The sequence below is a fragment of the Puma concolor genome, chromosome A2 (genome assembly GCF_028749965.1).
Source record: "Puma concolor isolate L17-30 chromosome A2, mPumCon1.1.hap2, whole genome shotgun sequence".
Classification (NCBI taxonomy): domain Eukaryota; kingdom Metazoa; phylum Chordata; class Mammalia; order Carnivora; family Felidae; genus Puma; species Puma concolor.
The window spans coordinates 157,953,994-157,968,434 of record NC_141668.1 but is presented as its reverse complement, the minus strand read 5'-3'; the positions used below and the strand labels follow the sequence as shown (position 1 = coordinate 157,968,434).

Below are 14,441 nucleotides of genomic sequence, written 5' to 3'. Positions count from 1 at the left end.
CGGCCCCCAGCCCTGGCCCGCTCCTCCCCCCCATCCTGCCTCGGCCCCCACCCCGGTTTTTAGCCCCGCCCCCCCCACTGAGTGGTCCCTGAGACCCGCCTGCTCCCATTTCCACCCCTCCTTCTTCCCCAGGGGCCCAAGAGTCGTACCCCCCAGCCCCACGCCCTGGGCGCGCGGATCCCACCGCTCTCGGCCCAGTGCCCCCCGCCTCCCACTTCATCCCGCCTCTCCTCGGTCCTCCGCGCGCAGCCTCGGTCCCAGGCTTTGCTGGAGGGAAGACTGAGAAAAAGCTGGAAGCCAACGGAATCCCCGGCCCTGCCCTGGCTCAGCTGTCCCCTTCACGCAGGACAGGGCTGAGGTTCCTCAGGGGGCTCTGGGGGCCTTAGGAGGGAGCTCCGGCGCGGACAGACTGGGAGAAATGGGACCTGGTGGGAGCGGGGACGGGTATTTGCCCCGGTCCCGCAAGCGGGACGGGAAGGGCACCCACGAGGAGAGTGGTGAGGAGGCCCACCCCGACTCACTGACACCCCTCCCCACGGAAAAATCAGTTCAGCGGCCCGCGGGTGGGGTGCGCCACGCAGTGAGTAATAGCTCCGGCGGCCGCCGCCCGCCGACTCCAGGTAACGCCGGCTGCCCGGAGCGACGCATACTTTGTCTTCCTTTTTTTCTGCGCCTTCTCCGTGTTATTATTTTTGGCCACTGCTTGGGTTTCGCGACCCCTCCTGGCCCGGGCGCCTCACTCCCCTCCTGTCGGTCAGCACCCGATGCAGTGCCCAAGATAGAAGGGCTCCTGGCCTCTCCGGAGGTTTAGGGGGTGCTTGAGATGAGAGTTCCAGGGACACCTCCAGCCCGGAGGTTTGAGTCTCAGCCCTGCCCCCAGCGGTGTGCCCAGAGAGAGAAAGGGCTCTAACTTCCCTTACAGAGGGGTTCCCTTAGAGGCCTGGACCCTCTCTCTCCATGTCCCTAACCATCCAGAGGGGTAAAAGCTTCTGAGCGTGGCTCAGGAGTCCTCACTTTGTTTGCTCAAAAGCTACCCTCCACTCCTGTTGCTTGGATCCCCAACTCAGACCCCAGACTGTCGGAAAAGAGGATTGGAGGACAGGATCCTGGGGGCTCTGCACACGCACATTCTGGATTCTGGGTGGGTTGATGAGAGAGTAAAGCCCTGGAGTAGTACACTGCCGTTCACTGATGCAATCAGGCCTCAGTTTTATCCTCTGTACAATGGGTAGCTCTCAGACAGCCTAAGGTCTTCTGTGAGAAAATGCATTGCTACAGAAGGTGCCACAATCTAAGCTCTTGGCACGGCCGTTGGCACTGGAGGTATGTTCTTTTGTAGCAAAGATGGTCCCCAGGCCTCAGTTTGTCACCTCTGAAAAAGGGGGCCAGAGTTCCACCTGCCAGGTGGTCCAGATGGTTAAGAGGCATTGGCAGTTCGTCACTGGAATTGTTTGCATACCCCTCCCCCACAATCTTTGCCCTGCAGAGTTTGACTCCTTCCAGGAGGACTTAAGACTTCTCGAGTGAGATCTTTGATATCCCCTCCCCCTATCTCTGCTCCTCCCCCAGTCATTCCTGGGTTTTGGGAAAAGGCTCCCCCATCCACCCAGGTGCTCAGGCCAGAGACCTGGAGGCGTGCGTGACAACTCTCTCCTTCGCTCATCCCCCACGTCCAATCCATCAGCAAATCCTGTTGGCTCTGATTCCAAAACACATCCCCATTCTGAGATTCTGACCCCTTCTCCCCACCCCATCCCGGTCCAGGCCCCACCATCTCCCTCTGGGATACTGCTCGGCCTCCTCCTGGGCTTCCCCGGTGACCCTCCTGCCCTGGTCTGCACGGCAGGCAGGAGCTTTTAAAAGAAGCAAGGCAGGTCTTCTCTGCCCAGCCACCCTATCCCCCCTCCTCTCCCTTCCTCTCCTCCACTCTCTTTTTCCCCTTCCTCTCCCTCACTTCGCTCCAGCCACTGCAGCCCTGTTTCCCCAAACACATCAGGCTTGTTGCTATCACAGGTCTTTACAGATTTGCTCTTCCATCTACAGGGATGCGATTCCTCCCAAAGCTCCCCCCACACACACTTAGCACCTTATCTTCCATCAGGTCACAGGTCAAGTGTCACCTCAGAGGGCATCCCCCGCCCCCCCCCCCCCCGCCCTTACAAGGCACCCTTCTACCCCTTCACCTTTTCAAGTTGTCTTTGTAACACAACTCTTTGAACATTGTCTTTCTCTTGAGACGTATTTTCTTTAGACTGTGAACGCCCTGAGAGCCATTAGGACCTCATGCTGGGCCCAGTGAGGGCCACAGGAGAAGAGCTCAATGAATATTTGCAAAATGAAAGGATGGAGAAGTTTCAGTCCTTCCAAGTGGCTAGAAAACGCAGTCCCAGTGAATCATGATGCCTGGGGTCTCAGTGAGTCCCACGCTGGGACCCTGACTTGCTGTGTGACCCAAACTGGTACCATCCCTCTCTGGTCCTTACCAACAGAAGGGTAGCGATCATTTGCCCAGTCCTGCCCTGGAGCATGCCCTCTACCCTCTGGGTAACTTTTACTTCATTACCTTTGACTTTAAGGAAAGAGACTTGACCCGTGGGTGCACACTTCCCAGCCCTGGCACTCCCGGAGGTTTAACCCCTTCCTTCCCAATCCACCGCCTTTTGCGAAGGAAGAGGAACCAGCATTGACGGCACTTCTAGCAAATATTGACCCAAGTCCTTGAAGGTGTCTGGGAATGTACTGAGGGGGCAGATGGAGAGAGGGCCCCACGGGGGCTGGGGGAGGACTCCTCCTTAGTCTGCATACTCTGTACCTAAGGATTAGGTCGGGGAAGACCCTCCAGCCCCAGCCCCCCATGTAATTGAAGAGCATTGAGGGGACACTGGGGAGGAAGCAGCAGTAACAGCACTGGCCCGGAGGAACCCAGAGCCAGTGGGAGTGAGCAGAGCAGAGATGCTTCTCCCACGCTGAGACCCCAGTGCTCAGTGGCCCTCAGTAGGGGATTAGCCTGTGTTCCAGGCCTGTGTTCCCAGGAGGCAGGGGCAGTGAGGGTCCGGACCTGGACATATGAGGTTGGGACAGCAGAAGGCGGGGCTTTGTCATTGCTACCCTGGAGCTTGCGCCTGGGTAGCTGGGATGCCTAGGTTCAAAGCTTTGTGCGCTGAACTTTAAAAATTCAGACCCCATAGGCATTGGAGGTGGGGCCTCAGGAGTGCTGCCTGGGTCCAGGTCAGGGCCCCTGGACACTCTGGAGAACCTCGGATGTCTGGGTTCCAAGAGGAGAAAGTTGCGGTGGGGGGGCGGGCGGGGGGGGGGGGACGGACAGCTGGGTCCATTTCTCCTCCTCCCCCCACTGTCAGCAAGCGCCGGCGCCACGGTGCCGTGCCTCCTCCTCAGCCTGTACCCAGCTTGGGGGTGGGGGTCAGCGGGGTCGTGGTGAGGGCGGCAAGGGACAAAGGGCGCTTGTCCGATGCCCGCCCTGACCTCGGCCGCCGCTTCCCGGACGCCGGGCCCGCCGCTGATTCACGCCCAGGCCCGCCGCAGCGCCCCGCGCCTGCCGCCCCCGGCCGGGCCGCCCCGGGGGGTAGGAAGTGGGGGGGGGGGGGCGAGGGGCGGCGCCGAGTCAACTTTCCCTCTTAAGCCCCGAAGGAATGTCGGCGGATTTCCTGAAACCCGACCCCGGCCGCCCGCCGGCCCTCCCGCCCCTCACCTGGACCTGCTCCCCCGGGAATGGCAGGAGGGGCGCGGGGGCTCACCTGGGGGGCCAGGGTCAAGTCCTCCTTCCGCTCCCGCCCCCAGCGGCCTCGTGGAGCGGAAAGGGGGCGGGGGTTGGGTGGGCAGCAACCAAGCCCTCTCGCTCTTCTCCGGCAACCGACGCCAGCTCCCCAACCACTCCAGCCTCAGTTTCCCCTTCCCCAAAAGGATGCAGGGAGTCCTTCTTTCCTGCTGCTCTTTAAGTGACGCCTCTTCTGCCTGATGCCCCACCCTCGGCCCGCGTCTCTTGGCTCCTCTCGCTTGTATCTGGGCCCACTTCCCACCCTGAGCCTCAGTTTCCTCATCTGTAAATTAGACAACGCTACCGGCACTTCCTTATAGGGTTGTTGCAAGAACATACCTGGGAGGGGCTTTGTTTGCAATGAATGGAAGTACAGTAACTGTGGAAGGTTTAAGCGCGCGGGGCTCTGCAATTGACATGTGTGGGCTTGAATCCTAGCTCTGCCGAGGGGTCCTGAGGCCCAAGTTTCCCACCTGTGAGGCGGGGGACAGTATCAGTCTTAACCAATGGCTGTTTCCCAAGGCACAGGGCCCAACGCGCGGGGGCTTAGCCCCGGGGTTCCCTCGCTTTCGCGGAAACCGCGGGCTGGAGGCCCTTGCCGCAGGGTCGCCGCGGCGTAGCCCGGGAGGGGCGGGGCGGGGGAGGGGCCGCGCCGGGATCCAGATGTTCAGGGTCCGCCAGGCACAGCCGCGCCTGATTAAGCCACGTGGGGGCCGGCCGAGGCCGCGGAGATGAAAGCGCCGCGGCCGGCCCGGGGAGGGGGTGCGCCAGGTCCCCCCGGGTCCCTTCCTCCTCGGCCGGAACCTGCGGCGCCCTTTGACCCACCGACCCCGCGTGGCTGCCGCCCCGTCTGTGGGGGTGGAGCGTTGATGGAAGCCAAGTGGACGGCTGCGCGACCTCCGCAGGCACCTGCACCGGGCATGCTAGCGAGGGATGGAGGGGTCATCTTTGCAGGGGACCGAAGCGTAGAGGGGCGCCCACACTACCCTGCCTGACTGAGAGGGAGCTAGGGAGACCTCTTAAACCGAGATACAGGGGGTTTCAATCTGTCACCTTGGAGCGCGGCAGTTGTGGAAGGCAGCAGTGTCCCTGTGTGCCCCAAGTTTTCCCACAAGAATTAGGAATTTTAGCAGCACCTACACGCACCTCTGTGCCCCCTCTCACTCAGCGCCGGGCCGAGAGGCTCCCAGTCTGGGGGAGAGAGTGCTAGATCCCCCAAGCCTGTGGGTCAGGGCTGGGCCAGGAGGGGGCGAGGCTGGGGGAACCCTGAAGGGCCCGGAAAGGCTTCCTACAAGAGGCAAACCAGTTACAAAGTTACCACCCCTCTCACTTGGATGGCACAGACCTTCCCGAGGCCTTCACCGACCCAGTCTTGTGATCCTCACGTCCCTCCACCTCCACTCTCTGGCTTCAGCACCACCACCCTCCTACCCGCCTCCGCGTTCTCCGTTACTTTTGCCTGGATTGCCCTCCCCGCTTGGTCAGCTCAAACTTTGCCTCCTCGGGGAGGCCCTCGCTGAATCCCCTGGCGAACAGAGACGCCCCAGCCCGTCACCCAGTTTGTTTCCTTTTGGCCCCAAAGCGCTGGCTGAGATTCTCCAGCCTGCGTACGAGGGAGGTGTCGCGGCACCCCCGAGATGGGACAGAAGGTCCACCTGCCCCACCCCACCCGCTCCCCGACGGTGCCGCAGCGCAGCTCCCCCGCCCGTTCTCCGCATCCCCCGCCCCCCCTTCCCAGGCTGCCTCGCTCGGGTGACGTCAGCGACCCGGTCCCCGCCGCCGCCGCCGCCGCCGCCGCCGCCGCTGCATCCTCGGTGCCTGCCAGGAGCCGGCGTCCCCCGAGCCCCTCGCGCCCGGCACGGCCATGGCTTCGGTGGCGCTGATGCCGCTCCTGCTGCTGCTGCTGCTGCTGCTGCAGCCTCCACCTGCCACCCCCGCGCCTTCCGCCCGCGACCCCTTCGCCCCGCAACTCGGGGACACGCAGAGCTGCCAGCTGCGGTGCCGCGACCGCTATCCCGGTCCGCAGCTCTCGCAGGTGAAACGCATGCGGCGCCAGCCGGAGGACCCGAGACCTCCCTGGTGGGGGAGGGGTTGGGGATGCGGTTCCCACCGTCGGGAACGCGAGACGGGGGTTCTTCGGAGGGGGAAGGAGTCGGAAATGGGGCTTCCACAATGGGGATGGGTCCCTCTGGCGAGGCAAGGGCTGGAGTCTCTTCTGTTGAGGCGAGCGCAGGGGTCGGGTGTCCCTCCGATGGGGCTTGGGAGTTGCTCCTCCCGCGGAGGAAGGGCTGGGGGGGGGGGGGTGGTGGTGTCCCTCTGATGAGGGAGGGTTTGGAGATGCAAGTCCCTCTGATGAATGCGGAGCTGGGGGGGGGGTCCCTCCAAAGGAGGGGCTGGGAGGGGGACTGAGGTGTCTTAGTCCGCTGCGCAAAGACCCTCCTGGGGCGCCCATCCCCCACCTCCCTCAGGCCTGACGGTCCTCTTCTCCTCCTCCTCCACCTAAGCGACTTCCACATCCTCCTCCCTCCCCTCCCCCCTCCAAGAGCTACCAGCCCTCATTCACATCCTCAGCGCCCCCCCCCCCCAGCTGGATCTCCATTTTCCCAGGCCAGAAAATACGACAAAACCTCCTCCTCTTAGCCTCCTCCCTCCTTCCTGAGGCCTGAGAATCCCCCTCAATCTCTGCCCTCCTCCCTGGAGCCTTGGTGGGGGGGAGGGCATTTCTCTCCCTCTTATGCATTTTACAACCATTGCCCAAACCCAGTGCCCTCCACGGTCCATCCCCCTTCTCAAGCTCCCTCCCCTTCTCTCTTCCTCAGAGCTAAGAACCCCCACTAATATTCTTAGCCTTCCTCTCCCCACCTCAATCTCTCTGCATTTGGGGGGGGGAGGAGGAGGGAGAGGACCACAAATCTTCTATCTCCTGCTCTGAGCGTGTGCTTCCAGTGCAGATCTCCTCCTGCCCCTCCCCCTGGCCTGAGCCCAGCGTCCCCTCTCCCAGGCAGAGCTTGAGGAGGAGGACCCCACGGAGTCCCCATATGAGTATGACAGGGCTGTCCTGATCAGTGCTTGTGAGCGTGGCTGCCGCCTCTTCTCCATCTGCCGATTCGTGGCCAGGAGCTCCAAGCCCAATGCCACCCAGACTGAGTGTGAAGCAGGTGAGGGCTGGCTGGGTGGCCAGGGTGGGGAGGGGTGGCGGGGGAAGGGTCAGCCTTTAGTCACCCCTCCTGCCCCCTCCCCCCTCCAACCCATCCCCCAGCCTGTGTGGAGGCCTATGTGAAGGAGACGGAGCAGCAGGCCTGCAGCGAGGGTTGCTGGAGCCAGAACCCGGAGCCGGAACCTGAACCCGAGCCTGAGCCAGAGCAGAAGGTGGGCACCCTCCCACCTGTGGCCCTGGGATTGTCACCACTCTTCTCTACCCCCTCCCTGCAAATCTGCACTCATATCCAGAGTCTCCCAGGCTCTGCAGTCCATTCTGGGCTTACCGGGTGCCCTCGATGGAGTCAAGTCTGGTCTCAAGCCTCAGTTATCACCTCTGTGATATGGGAAGTACTCTCTCCTCCCACCACCTTACGAGGAGTAAGGAAACAGCCACGGTTTGTCAGTCATTTGTCCTGGTCCAGGCTCAGCCATAGCCTGTCCCAAATTCCTCAGGCTACCTAGAGGCACCTGGGACAGCGCCACTCCCATTTTGTGCCTGCGAAGCAACTACCTGAGTTCATACATTTAGGGCTGTACGAGATGGGATTTAAAGCCAGTGCCACCAAGGCTTATGAACACCTCTCCCCTCACTCGCCTTCTGTGCTATTAGAGCTGACTTTATCGAGCACTTACTACATGCCAGGTGCTGGTCTGAGCACCTTCCTTGTGATGAACAGGTGGCCATTGTCATGGGGGCGGGGGCTCAGAACTGAGTTTCAGGGAGGAGCAACCCCCCACCCCCACTGCAGGGAGAAATAATAATTGCTCACCTGTCATGTCCATAAGTGAGTCTAGGAAACCCTATATCTGGGGAAACTAAGGCACAGGACATCATTCATCACAGCCAGAGACCCATGGACCGAGATTCCCCAGAAAGCTCTTCTCCCTTCACTCATTTTCCTCCACCCCCTCCAGGCCTTCACTGTTCATAAAAGCACACTGCACTATCATTCCTTCCTATTCTGAATTCTCTGCTGATGCTGTCAAAATAAGAAGGATGGTGGTGACAAATTTAATAATAGCATCTACTACACATTAGGCGCTTGTGCTGTACCGTTGTCTAGTTGAACTCTCATAACAACCGCATGAGGGAAGAGAATCATCCCCATTTGAAGGTTCAGAGAGGGCAATCCACTTCTCCGAGGGCAACAGGAAGCCAAATGCAGCTCCTAAGGCCTGTGTTCGTTGTACGAAGCCCTGTTGCCCCAAACCACTTAGCAAATTCCAATCATAGTGAATTCTCCCAGCCCCCCTCCCATTGGTGAACGCCCTACCTTGGTGACATTTCTGTGCCTTGGGCCTTCCCTTGGCAGAGAAAGGTCCTGGAAGCTCCAAGTGGGGCCCTTTCGCTCCTGGACTTGTTTTCCACCCTCTGCAATGACCTTGTCAACTCGGCCCAGGGCTTCGTCTCCTCCACCTGGACATACTACCTGCAGACTGACAATGGGAAGGTGGTGGTATTCCAGGTGAGGGGTCTGGCAGGGGCCACACCAGCGTGGTGGGTGGGTGATCAGGGTAAGAAGGTGGGATGCGTTGGTTCTTGGCTCATGGGATGCAAAGTCCTCAGGTGGTCAAGGAGGTTCAGACACAGCTAGATTCAGGGGTTCACTGTCTCACTCCCCTCCTTGACTCTGCTTTTTTCTGCGGTGGCTTCATTTCCAGGCAAGCTCTTCCTTCCTGATAGCTGGGTAGATGCCCAAGGCTCTAGATTATAACCTCTCTGAAGTTTTAACTAAATTGGGACTTACTTTGATTGGCCCTGGCTGGGTCATGTGACCATCTCTCGGCCAATCCCCGTGATTCTATTGGCTTGGTCAGGAGCTAAAGAGGATGGGGTCAAGATGAATTGAGATGCCCACAATAGCAGGGAACCACATCCCTGATGTCACAGCCCAGAGCCCCACAGAAGGGTGTCCTCTCTGCACCCAGTGGAACGATGTGCCAGTTGGGCATGGGACAACGTAGCCTTCATGGGCCAGAGATGTGCTTCCCAGGGCTAACGTGGTGACTTTCTAAGTGGCCCTTCTGTGCTGTCTTGTTCTTGACCCAGACCCAGCCTGTGGTAGAGAACCTGGGGCATGAAGGGGCCCGTCTGCAGCGAGTAGAGGTGACCTGGCGGGGATCCCACCCTGAGGCCTTGGAGGTACACGTGGGTAAGTTCTGAGGCTAGACCCATGCTCCTTCCACAGGCAGCTCCACTGCCATAAGGCATCCTCCTGGAAAATGAACCTCTAGGAATGGGATTTCTGTCTCTCAACTCTTAGAATTCCTTGGTCCATCTCTCAGGGTTCTGTAGTCTGTTTCCCAGGATTCCATGATCCATCTCCTAGAGTTCCATGGTCCATTTTCCCGGGTTCTGATCTATCCCAGGACTGTATGTCCCATTGCCCTAGGTCCTGGCTTCCTTTCTCCTCTCCGTGGCTGCTTTGATCTCTTGGGGGAGGTCTGGGAATTGCTAAGAGCAGACCTGTCTCAGACCCTGTAGGCCCCTTGGACAAAGTGAGGAAGGCCAAGATCCGAGTCAAGACCAGCAGTAAGGCCAAGGTGGAGTCCGATGAGCTGCAGGACAACGACTTCCTCAGTTGCATGTCCCGGTGGGTGACAGGACCCTGGGGGTGGGATGGGAGTGGAGCTGGAAGGGAGGGTCTCCCAAACCCCCACTAGGACCGCTGAGCGTGCCTTCTGGGTGGGTCAGGCGCTCAGGGCTCCCTCGCTGGATCCTGGCCTGCTGCCTCTTCCTTTCTGTGCTGGTGATGCTGTGGCTGAGCTGCTCCACCCTGGTGACCGCACCTGGCCAACACCTCAAGTTTCAGGTGGGCGGGGCCCAGAGGAGGGGTGGGAGAAGGACTGCTGCCTGGTCCTGAATTGGGCCACCCACTCTCCCCTGGAGGCAGGGTCTCCTGACTTGCTGTGTGACACTGGGCAAGTTTCTTCACTTCCTTATGAGATGGGGGGAACGATGCCAACCCATAGTTGAGGTGACCTGAGATCAGGGGTGGGAAGGAGCCTTGGCAGGGTGGGAGCTCATTAGCCCTCCCTCCATCCCTCTTCCTCCCCCTGCAGCCCCTGACCCTGGAGCAGCACAAGGGCTTCATGGTAGAGCCAGACTGGCCCCTGTACCCTCCCCCGTCGCATGCTTTTGGGGACAGCCCCCCACCCTACAAGCTGAAGCTGGACCTGACCAAGCTGTAGGTGTCCATCCACCCATGCATTGCCAAGTGCAGGGGCTCCGCGAGCCTCGCTTGCCCTGTGCCCAGGAGTCCAGGCCAGGGTGGGACCATCCTTGGGCTCCTCTACCCCCGATCCTTCTTCTTTCCCCAGTCCCACTCCTTGCCCCTCCGGGCCCTGGGATTGCCACGCCCCCAATAGGGGGGTGGGATCTGGCCTTGGTTCCTCCCTGCCCCCCCTTCCCCAGAGTGTGCTACTTTTGTCTTCTATCTTGTAGCTTCTTGAGTATTTGAGCCCCAGTTCTGTGCTGCTTCCTCTTTCCTCTTTCCTCCCCTTTTGGAGGGTGGGGGCTGAAGGCACAGGGGAGCCACCTTGTGCTAGGGCCCCCTCCTTTTACCCAGCTCACCTCCGGAGATCCAGTCCCAAGAGAGGAGGCCCCTGAGAGAGGAGGTGGTGGGCAGCTCCATGCTGGGAGGGCGGCTGAGACTGGGGTTGCAGCATGGGGGTCGGGAGGAATAAACCATGTATATAAAAGATATTTTGGACTGAGCCTGCTTCTGTCTGTCTTTCCATCTGTCCTTGGGAGAATAGCCTGGGCATGGCCAGGACCCCGGTCCACTTGGAGATGGGGACAGCCCTGGCAACTCCCCGTGGCTTGAGGACGGACAGCCCCTCTGCCGCCCAGCCCACATCACACTTCTGACTAGGGATGTCCCTAGAAAAGTGGCCTTTGCTACCTGCTTGGCCTGGATGGGTCAGTACCCTTTCTTGCCTCCCTTTTAGGGTCCCTTCTGTGAGATGCACAGGTAGAGGCTTGAGGGGGGATGTTTGTTAATGTTGTGGCCATCAGGGTTCCATTGCCCTTTCTTTTGGGGACGGAGTTCTGCTCCACTGGGAGCAGCTTCAGGGCACTGACCTTGGGTCTTATCCCCTTCCCTATCCAAGGGATCCATCCTTGGCATGAAAAAATTTGTTTAATGTTTATGTATTTCTGAGAGAGAGAGAGAGAGAGAGCATGAGTTGGGGAGGGGCAGAGTGACAGAACGAGAGGGAGACACAGAATCCGAAGCGGGCTCCAGGCTCCGAGCTGTCAGCACAGAGCCCGACACCAGGCTCAAACTCATGGACCGTGAGATCACGACCTGAGCTGAAGTTGGACCCTTAACTAACTGAGCCACCCAGGCGCCCCCATACTTGGCACGCTTACCCCGTACTTTGCATTTCAGGAGGCTTGCAGGACAAGAGCAGCCTCCCCCCATGAGGCCACAGCCATGGCTCTCCATCCTTCCTGTCCATTCTTCTGACTCCCTGAGATTCTTCCAATAAATCCTCTTTGAGCTTCAGCCAACTGGAGTCGTTTCTATTGCCGGCAACCAGAGATTGCTGGGGAGAGTTTGGGACGAGGGGTGTGGTGGTGGTCAATGGGGTGGCGGTTTCCCAGGGCTGATGGACATCTATGGGTGACAAGTGGGCTGGGGGAGGGGCTTTAGAGGGAACAAGGTGTGGGGCTGATTATCAGCCCATCCATGCTTCACCTTACCTTGTGTCCCAGGAGGTGGCCATCCACTTGGGCTCTCTGCCTTTTGCTAGAGTCACCACAGGTGGGAGGTGCGAGGAGGGAAGAGCGAGAAGTCCGAGTGTTTCTCTTCCGGTGTCGGTCCCTGTATCCCCCAACCTCCAGCCTGTGCGTGGCCACAGCTCCTCGCTGTTGCCCTCCCAGGGTGCTGCGCCACCTCCTGTCGGTCACCCAACCCTGCCCACACCTCTGCAGATAGCCCCTTTACTACAACTCCTGAAGCATCCATTCTGAGCGGCTCCTGCCTGCACCTTCCTCCCTAACACCATGAACATCAGGACTCAACATATAGACAATTTAGCCCCCAAGGGATTGTTCTGGGTCCTGGCGGGGTTTCAAGGCAGCCCCTTGGAACGTTGCCAAGAAATGACACCTGGGCAGAGGTAGGAAGCAACAGCAGGCCCGTGCTGCCCAGTAGAGCTTTCTGCAATGATGGAAACGTTCTGTCTGCAACACCCCCACCCACATAACATTATGGGTCCCTTGCAATGTGGCCAGTGAGACTGAAGACTTCATTTCTCATTTAGTTAGAGTTAGTGTACATTTAAGGCTTTCCCCCTATTTTTGTGTGGTGGTAAACTATATATATCACATATTTTAATCTGTTTTCAAGTGTACAATTCTGTGGCATTAGGTTCATTGACAATGTCGTGTGACCATCACCACTATTTAAGTGGCTACTGTAGGGGTGCCCGGGGGACTCAGTCGGTTCAGCTTCTGACTCTTGATTTCAGCTCAGGTCATGATCTCACAGCTTTATGAGTTCAAACCCTGTAGCAATCAGGTTCTGCGCTGACAATGCGGATCCTGCTTAAGATTCTCTCTCTCTCTCTCTCTCTCTCTCTCTCTCTCTCTCTCAGCCCTTCCCCTGCTTGCACTTTCTCTCTCAAAATAAATAAATAAACTTAAAAAAAAAAAAAGGCTACCGTAACTGCTCAGTCCAGTGCAAAGGGGACCCTAGTGGTCCTTTCCGCCTTGCCCACGGCCTCCCGTCTCATTGACTCCAAACACCTGGGTGGCATCTCGAGTCCTCCCTGTCCTCCCTCCACCTTATCCCATCGGCAGAGCCTATCTCCCCCACCCCTCCAACCCACATGCTTTTCTTTATCTCCATGGCAACCAGCAAGGTCTAAGCCGCTACCACTTCTCAACCAACCACTGCACCTGCTTCCCCTTGGGGCTCCCCGCTTCCCCTCCAGCCCCCCTCCAGCTCCATGCAGCAGCTTGGAGCTGCCAGGATAAAGCGATCTGATCCCAGCTATCACCCGCTTCTGGGGTTTACTGCTGCCACGAGGAGTCCAAACAGCCACACGTACCATTGAGGCAACCCACCATCTGGCCCCAATCATGTCTCCCATCACTTCCGTGGAGGCTCTCCCCATCGCTCACTATGCTCCAGTCACACTGCTTCTCTCTGGATCCCTGGAGCCTACCTTGTTCCTTCCAGCCCCAGGGCCTTTACATTTGCATGTGCCTATGCCAGAAACTCCCTCATGGCCCTGCTCTGCCCAAGTCCTCATCTAAAAGGGCTCCTCCTCCGCAAAAGACATCCTGGCCTCCTCAGACTCCTCCTCCAGAAGCCCCTGTTACACCTGTGTTCAGTTCCTGCACCTGTGCTCACCACATTTATAGTTGATGAATGATCGCTTATTTCAATGTTGGCCTTCTTCAACATAATTTCATAAACTCAGTGAAGGCAGCTCCTGAGGGGCTCGTGTGTGACCTGGCATCATGGAGTAGGTATTAATTGTTTTTGTTGGAATGTCTCCCTATTTCTCAGACCCTAGAAGCAGCCTCATCTGGTCAAGTCCCTTCCGTGCATGGGGTTAGACCTTTTCCCTCCCTTGCTGATCACCACCCCCTCATGATGAGTCGTTATTGCCCTCAGACATCACCAGATTTCCTCTGTTTATCATTTATTTATTTATTTATTTATTTATTTATTTATTTATTTATTTTAATTTTAGAGAGGGGTGGGGCAGAGGGGCAGAGGAAGAGAGAGAATCTCAAGCAGGCTCTGTGCTCAGCATGGAGCCCGACACAGGGCTCGATCCCCTCAACCCTGGGCTCATGACCTGAGCTGAAATCAAGAGTTGGACACTCAACCGACTGAGCCACCCGGGCGCCCTTATCTGCTTCTTTTTGAGATTTTTGTTTTTAAGTAATCTCTACACCCATCGCGGGGCTCAAACTCGCAACCCTGAGATTAAGAGTCACATGCTCCACCGACTGAGCCAGCCAGGCGCCCTTACCCCTGCTTAACCTTTCAAAGGCTTCCAATATTCGCCAGCCTGGCAGCCACCATTTCCTACCTTTGGGTCTGAAGACAAAGTGGGTCCTACCCTCACGGTTTCCTGCAGTAACATCAGTCAACGGTCTAACCTCCGGGCCTTTGCTAGAGCTGCTCCTTCTGCTCGGAACACCTTTGTGGATTTGGTAGGAATCTACCTGGCACCCTACGTCGCCCCCTTCTTGCTTCTGAACAGAGCGCCGGCTTGGTTTGCTCAAGATTATGTGGCTTCGGGCAAGCTGAGCAGCATGACCCAGGCACGGGTGGGGTTTACTGGGAGAGATACACACACACACACACACACACACACACACACACACACACACACACGCTGTCAGCTGGGGTTGTTGAGCGGGGAGGAGGATGTGGGTCTGGAGCTGCCGAGGGCCATTTGTTACCACAGCAACAGAGCCACCCAGAGGGACAGAGAG

At 58.5% G+C, this 14,441-nt stretch overlaps 1 protein-coding gene across 1 annotated transcript; it reads left to right on the top strand.

The window, feature by feature from the left end:
* Positions 1-5,561: 5,561 nt before the first annotated feature.
* On the top strand, positions 5,562-10,682 carry TMEM59L (transmembrane protein 59 like). The gene is made up of 8 exons (XM_086698545.1): positions 5,562-5,810; positions 6,777-6,933; positions 7,035-7,144; positions 8,290-8,442; positions 9,027-9,129; positions 9,453-9,570; positions 9,672-9,789; positions 10,040-10,682. The coding sequence occupies exons 1-8, from the start codon at positions 5,640-5,642 to the stop codon at positions 10,166-10,168; spliced, it is 1,059 nt and encodes a 352-aa protein (XP_086554671.1). The 5' UTR covers positions 5,562-5,639; the 3' UTR covers positions 10,169-10,682.
* The last annotated feature ends 3,759 nt before the right edge of the window (positions 10,683-14,441 follow it).

Coding starts and splice junctions, on each gene's coding strand:
- TMEM59L (XM_086698545.1), top strand. CDS start 5,640: ATGGCTTCGGTGGCGCTGATGCCGCTCCTGCTGCTGCTGCTGCTGCTG. Junction 6,934..7,034: donor CCAGACTGAGTGTGAAGCAG/GTGAGGGCTGGC, acceptor CCCATCCCCCAG/CCTGTGTGGAGGCCTATGTG. Junction 9,130..9,452: donor GGCCTTGGAGGTACACGTGG/GTAAGTTCTGAG, acceptor GACCTGTCTCAG/ACCCTGTAGGCCCCTTGGAC.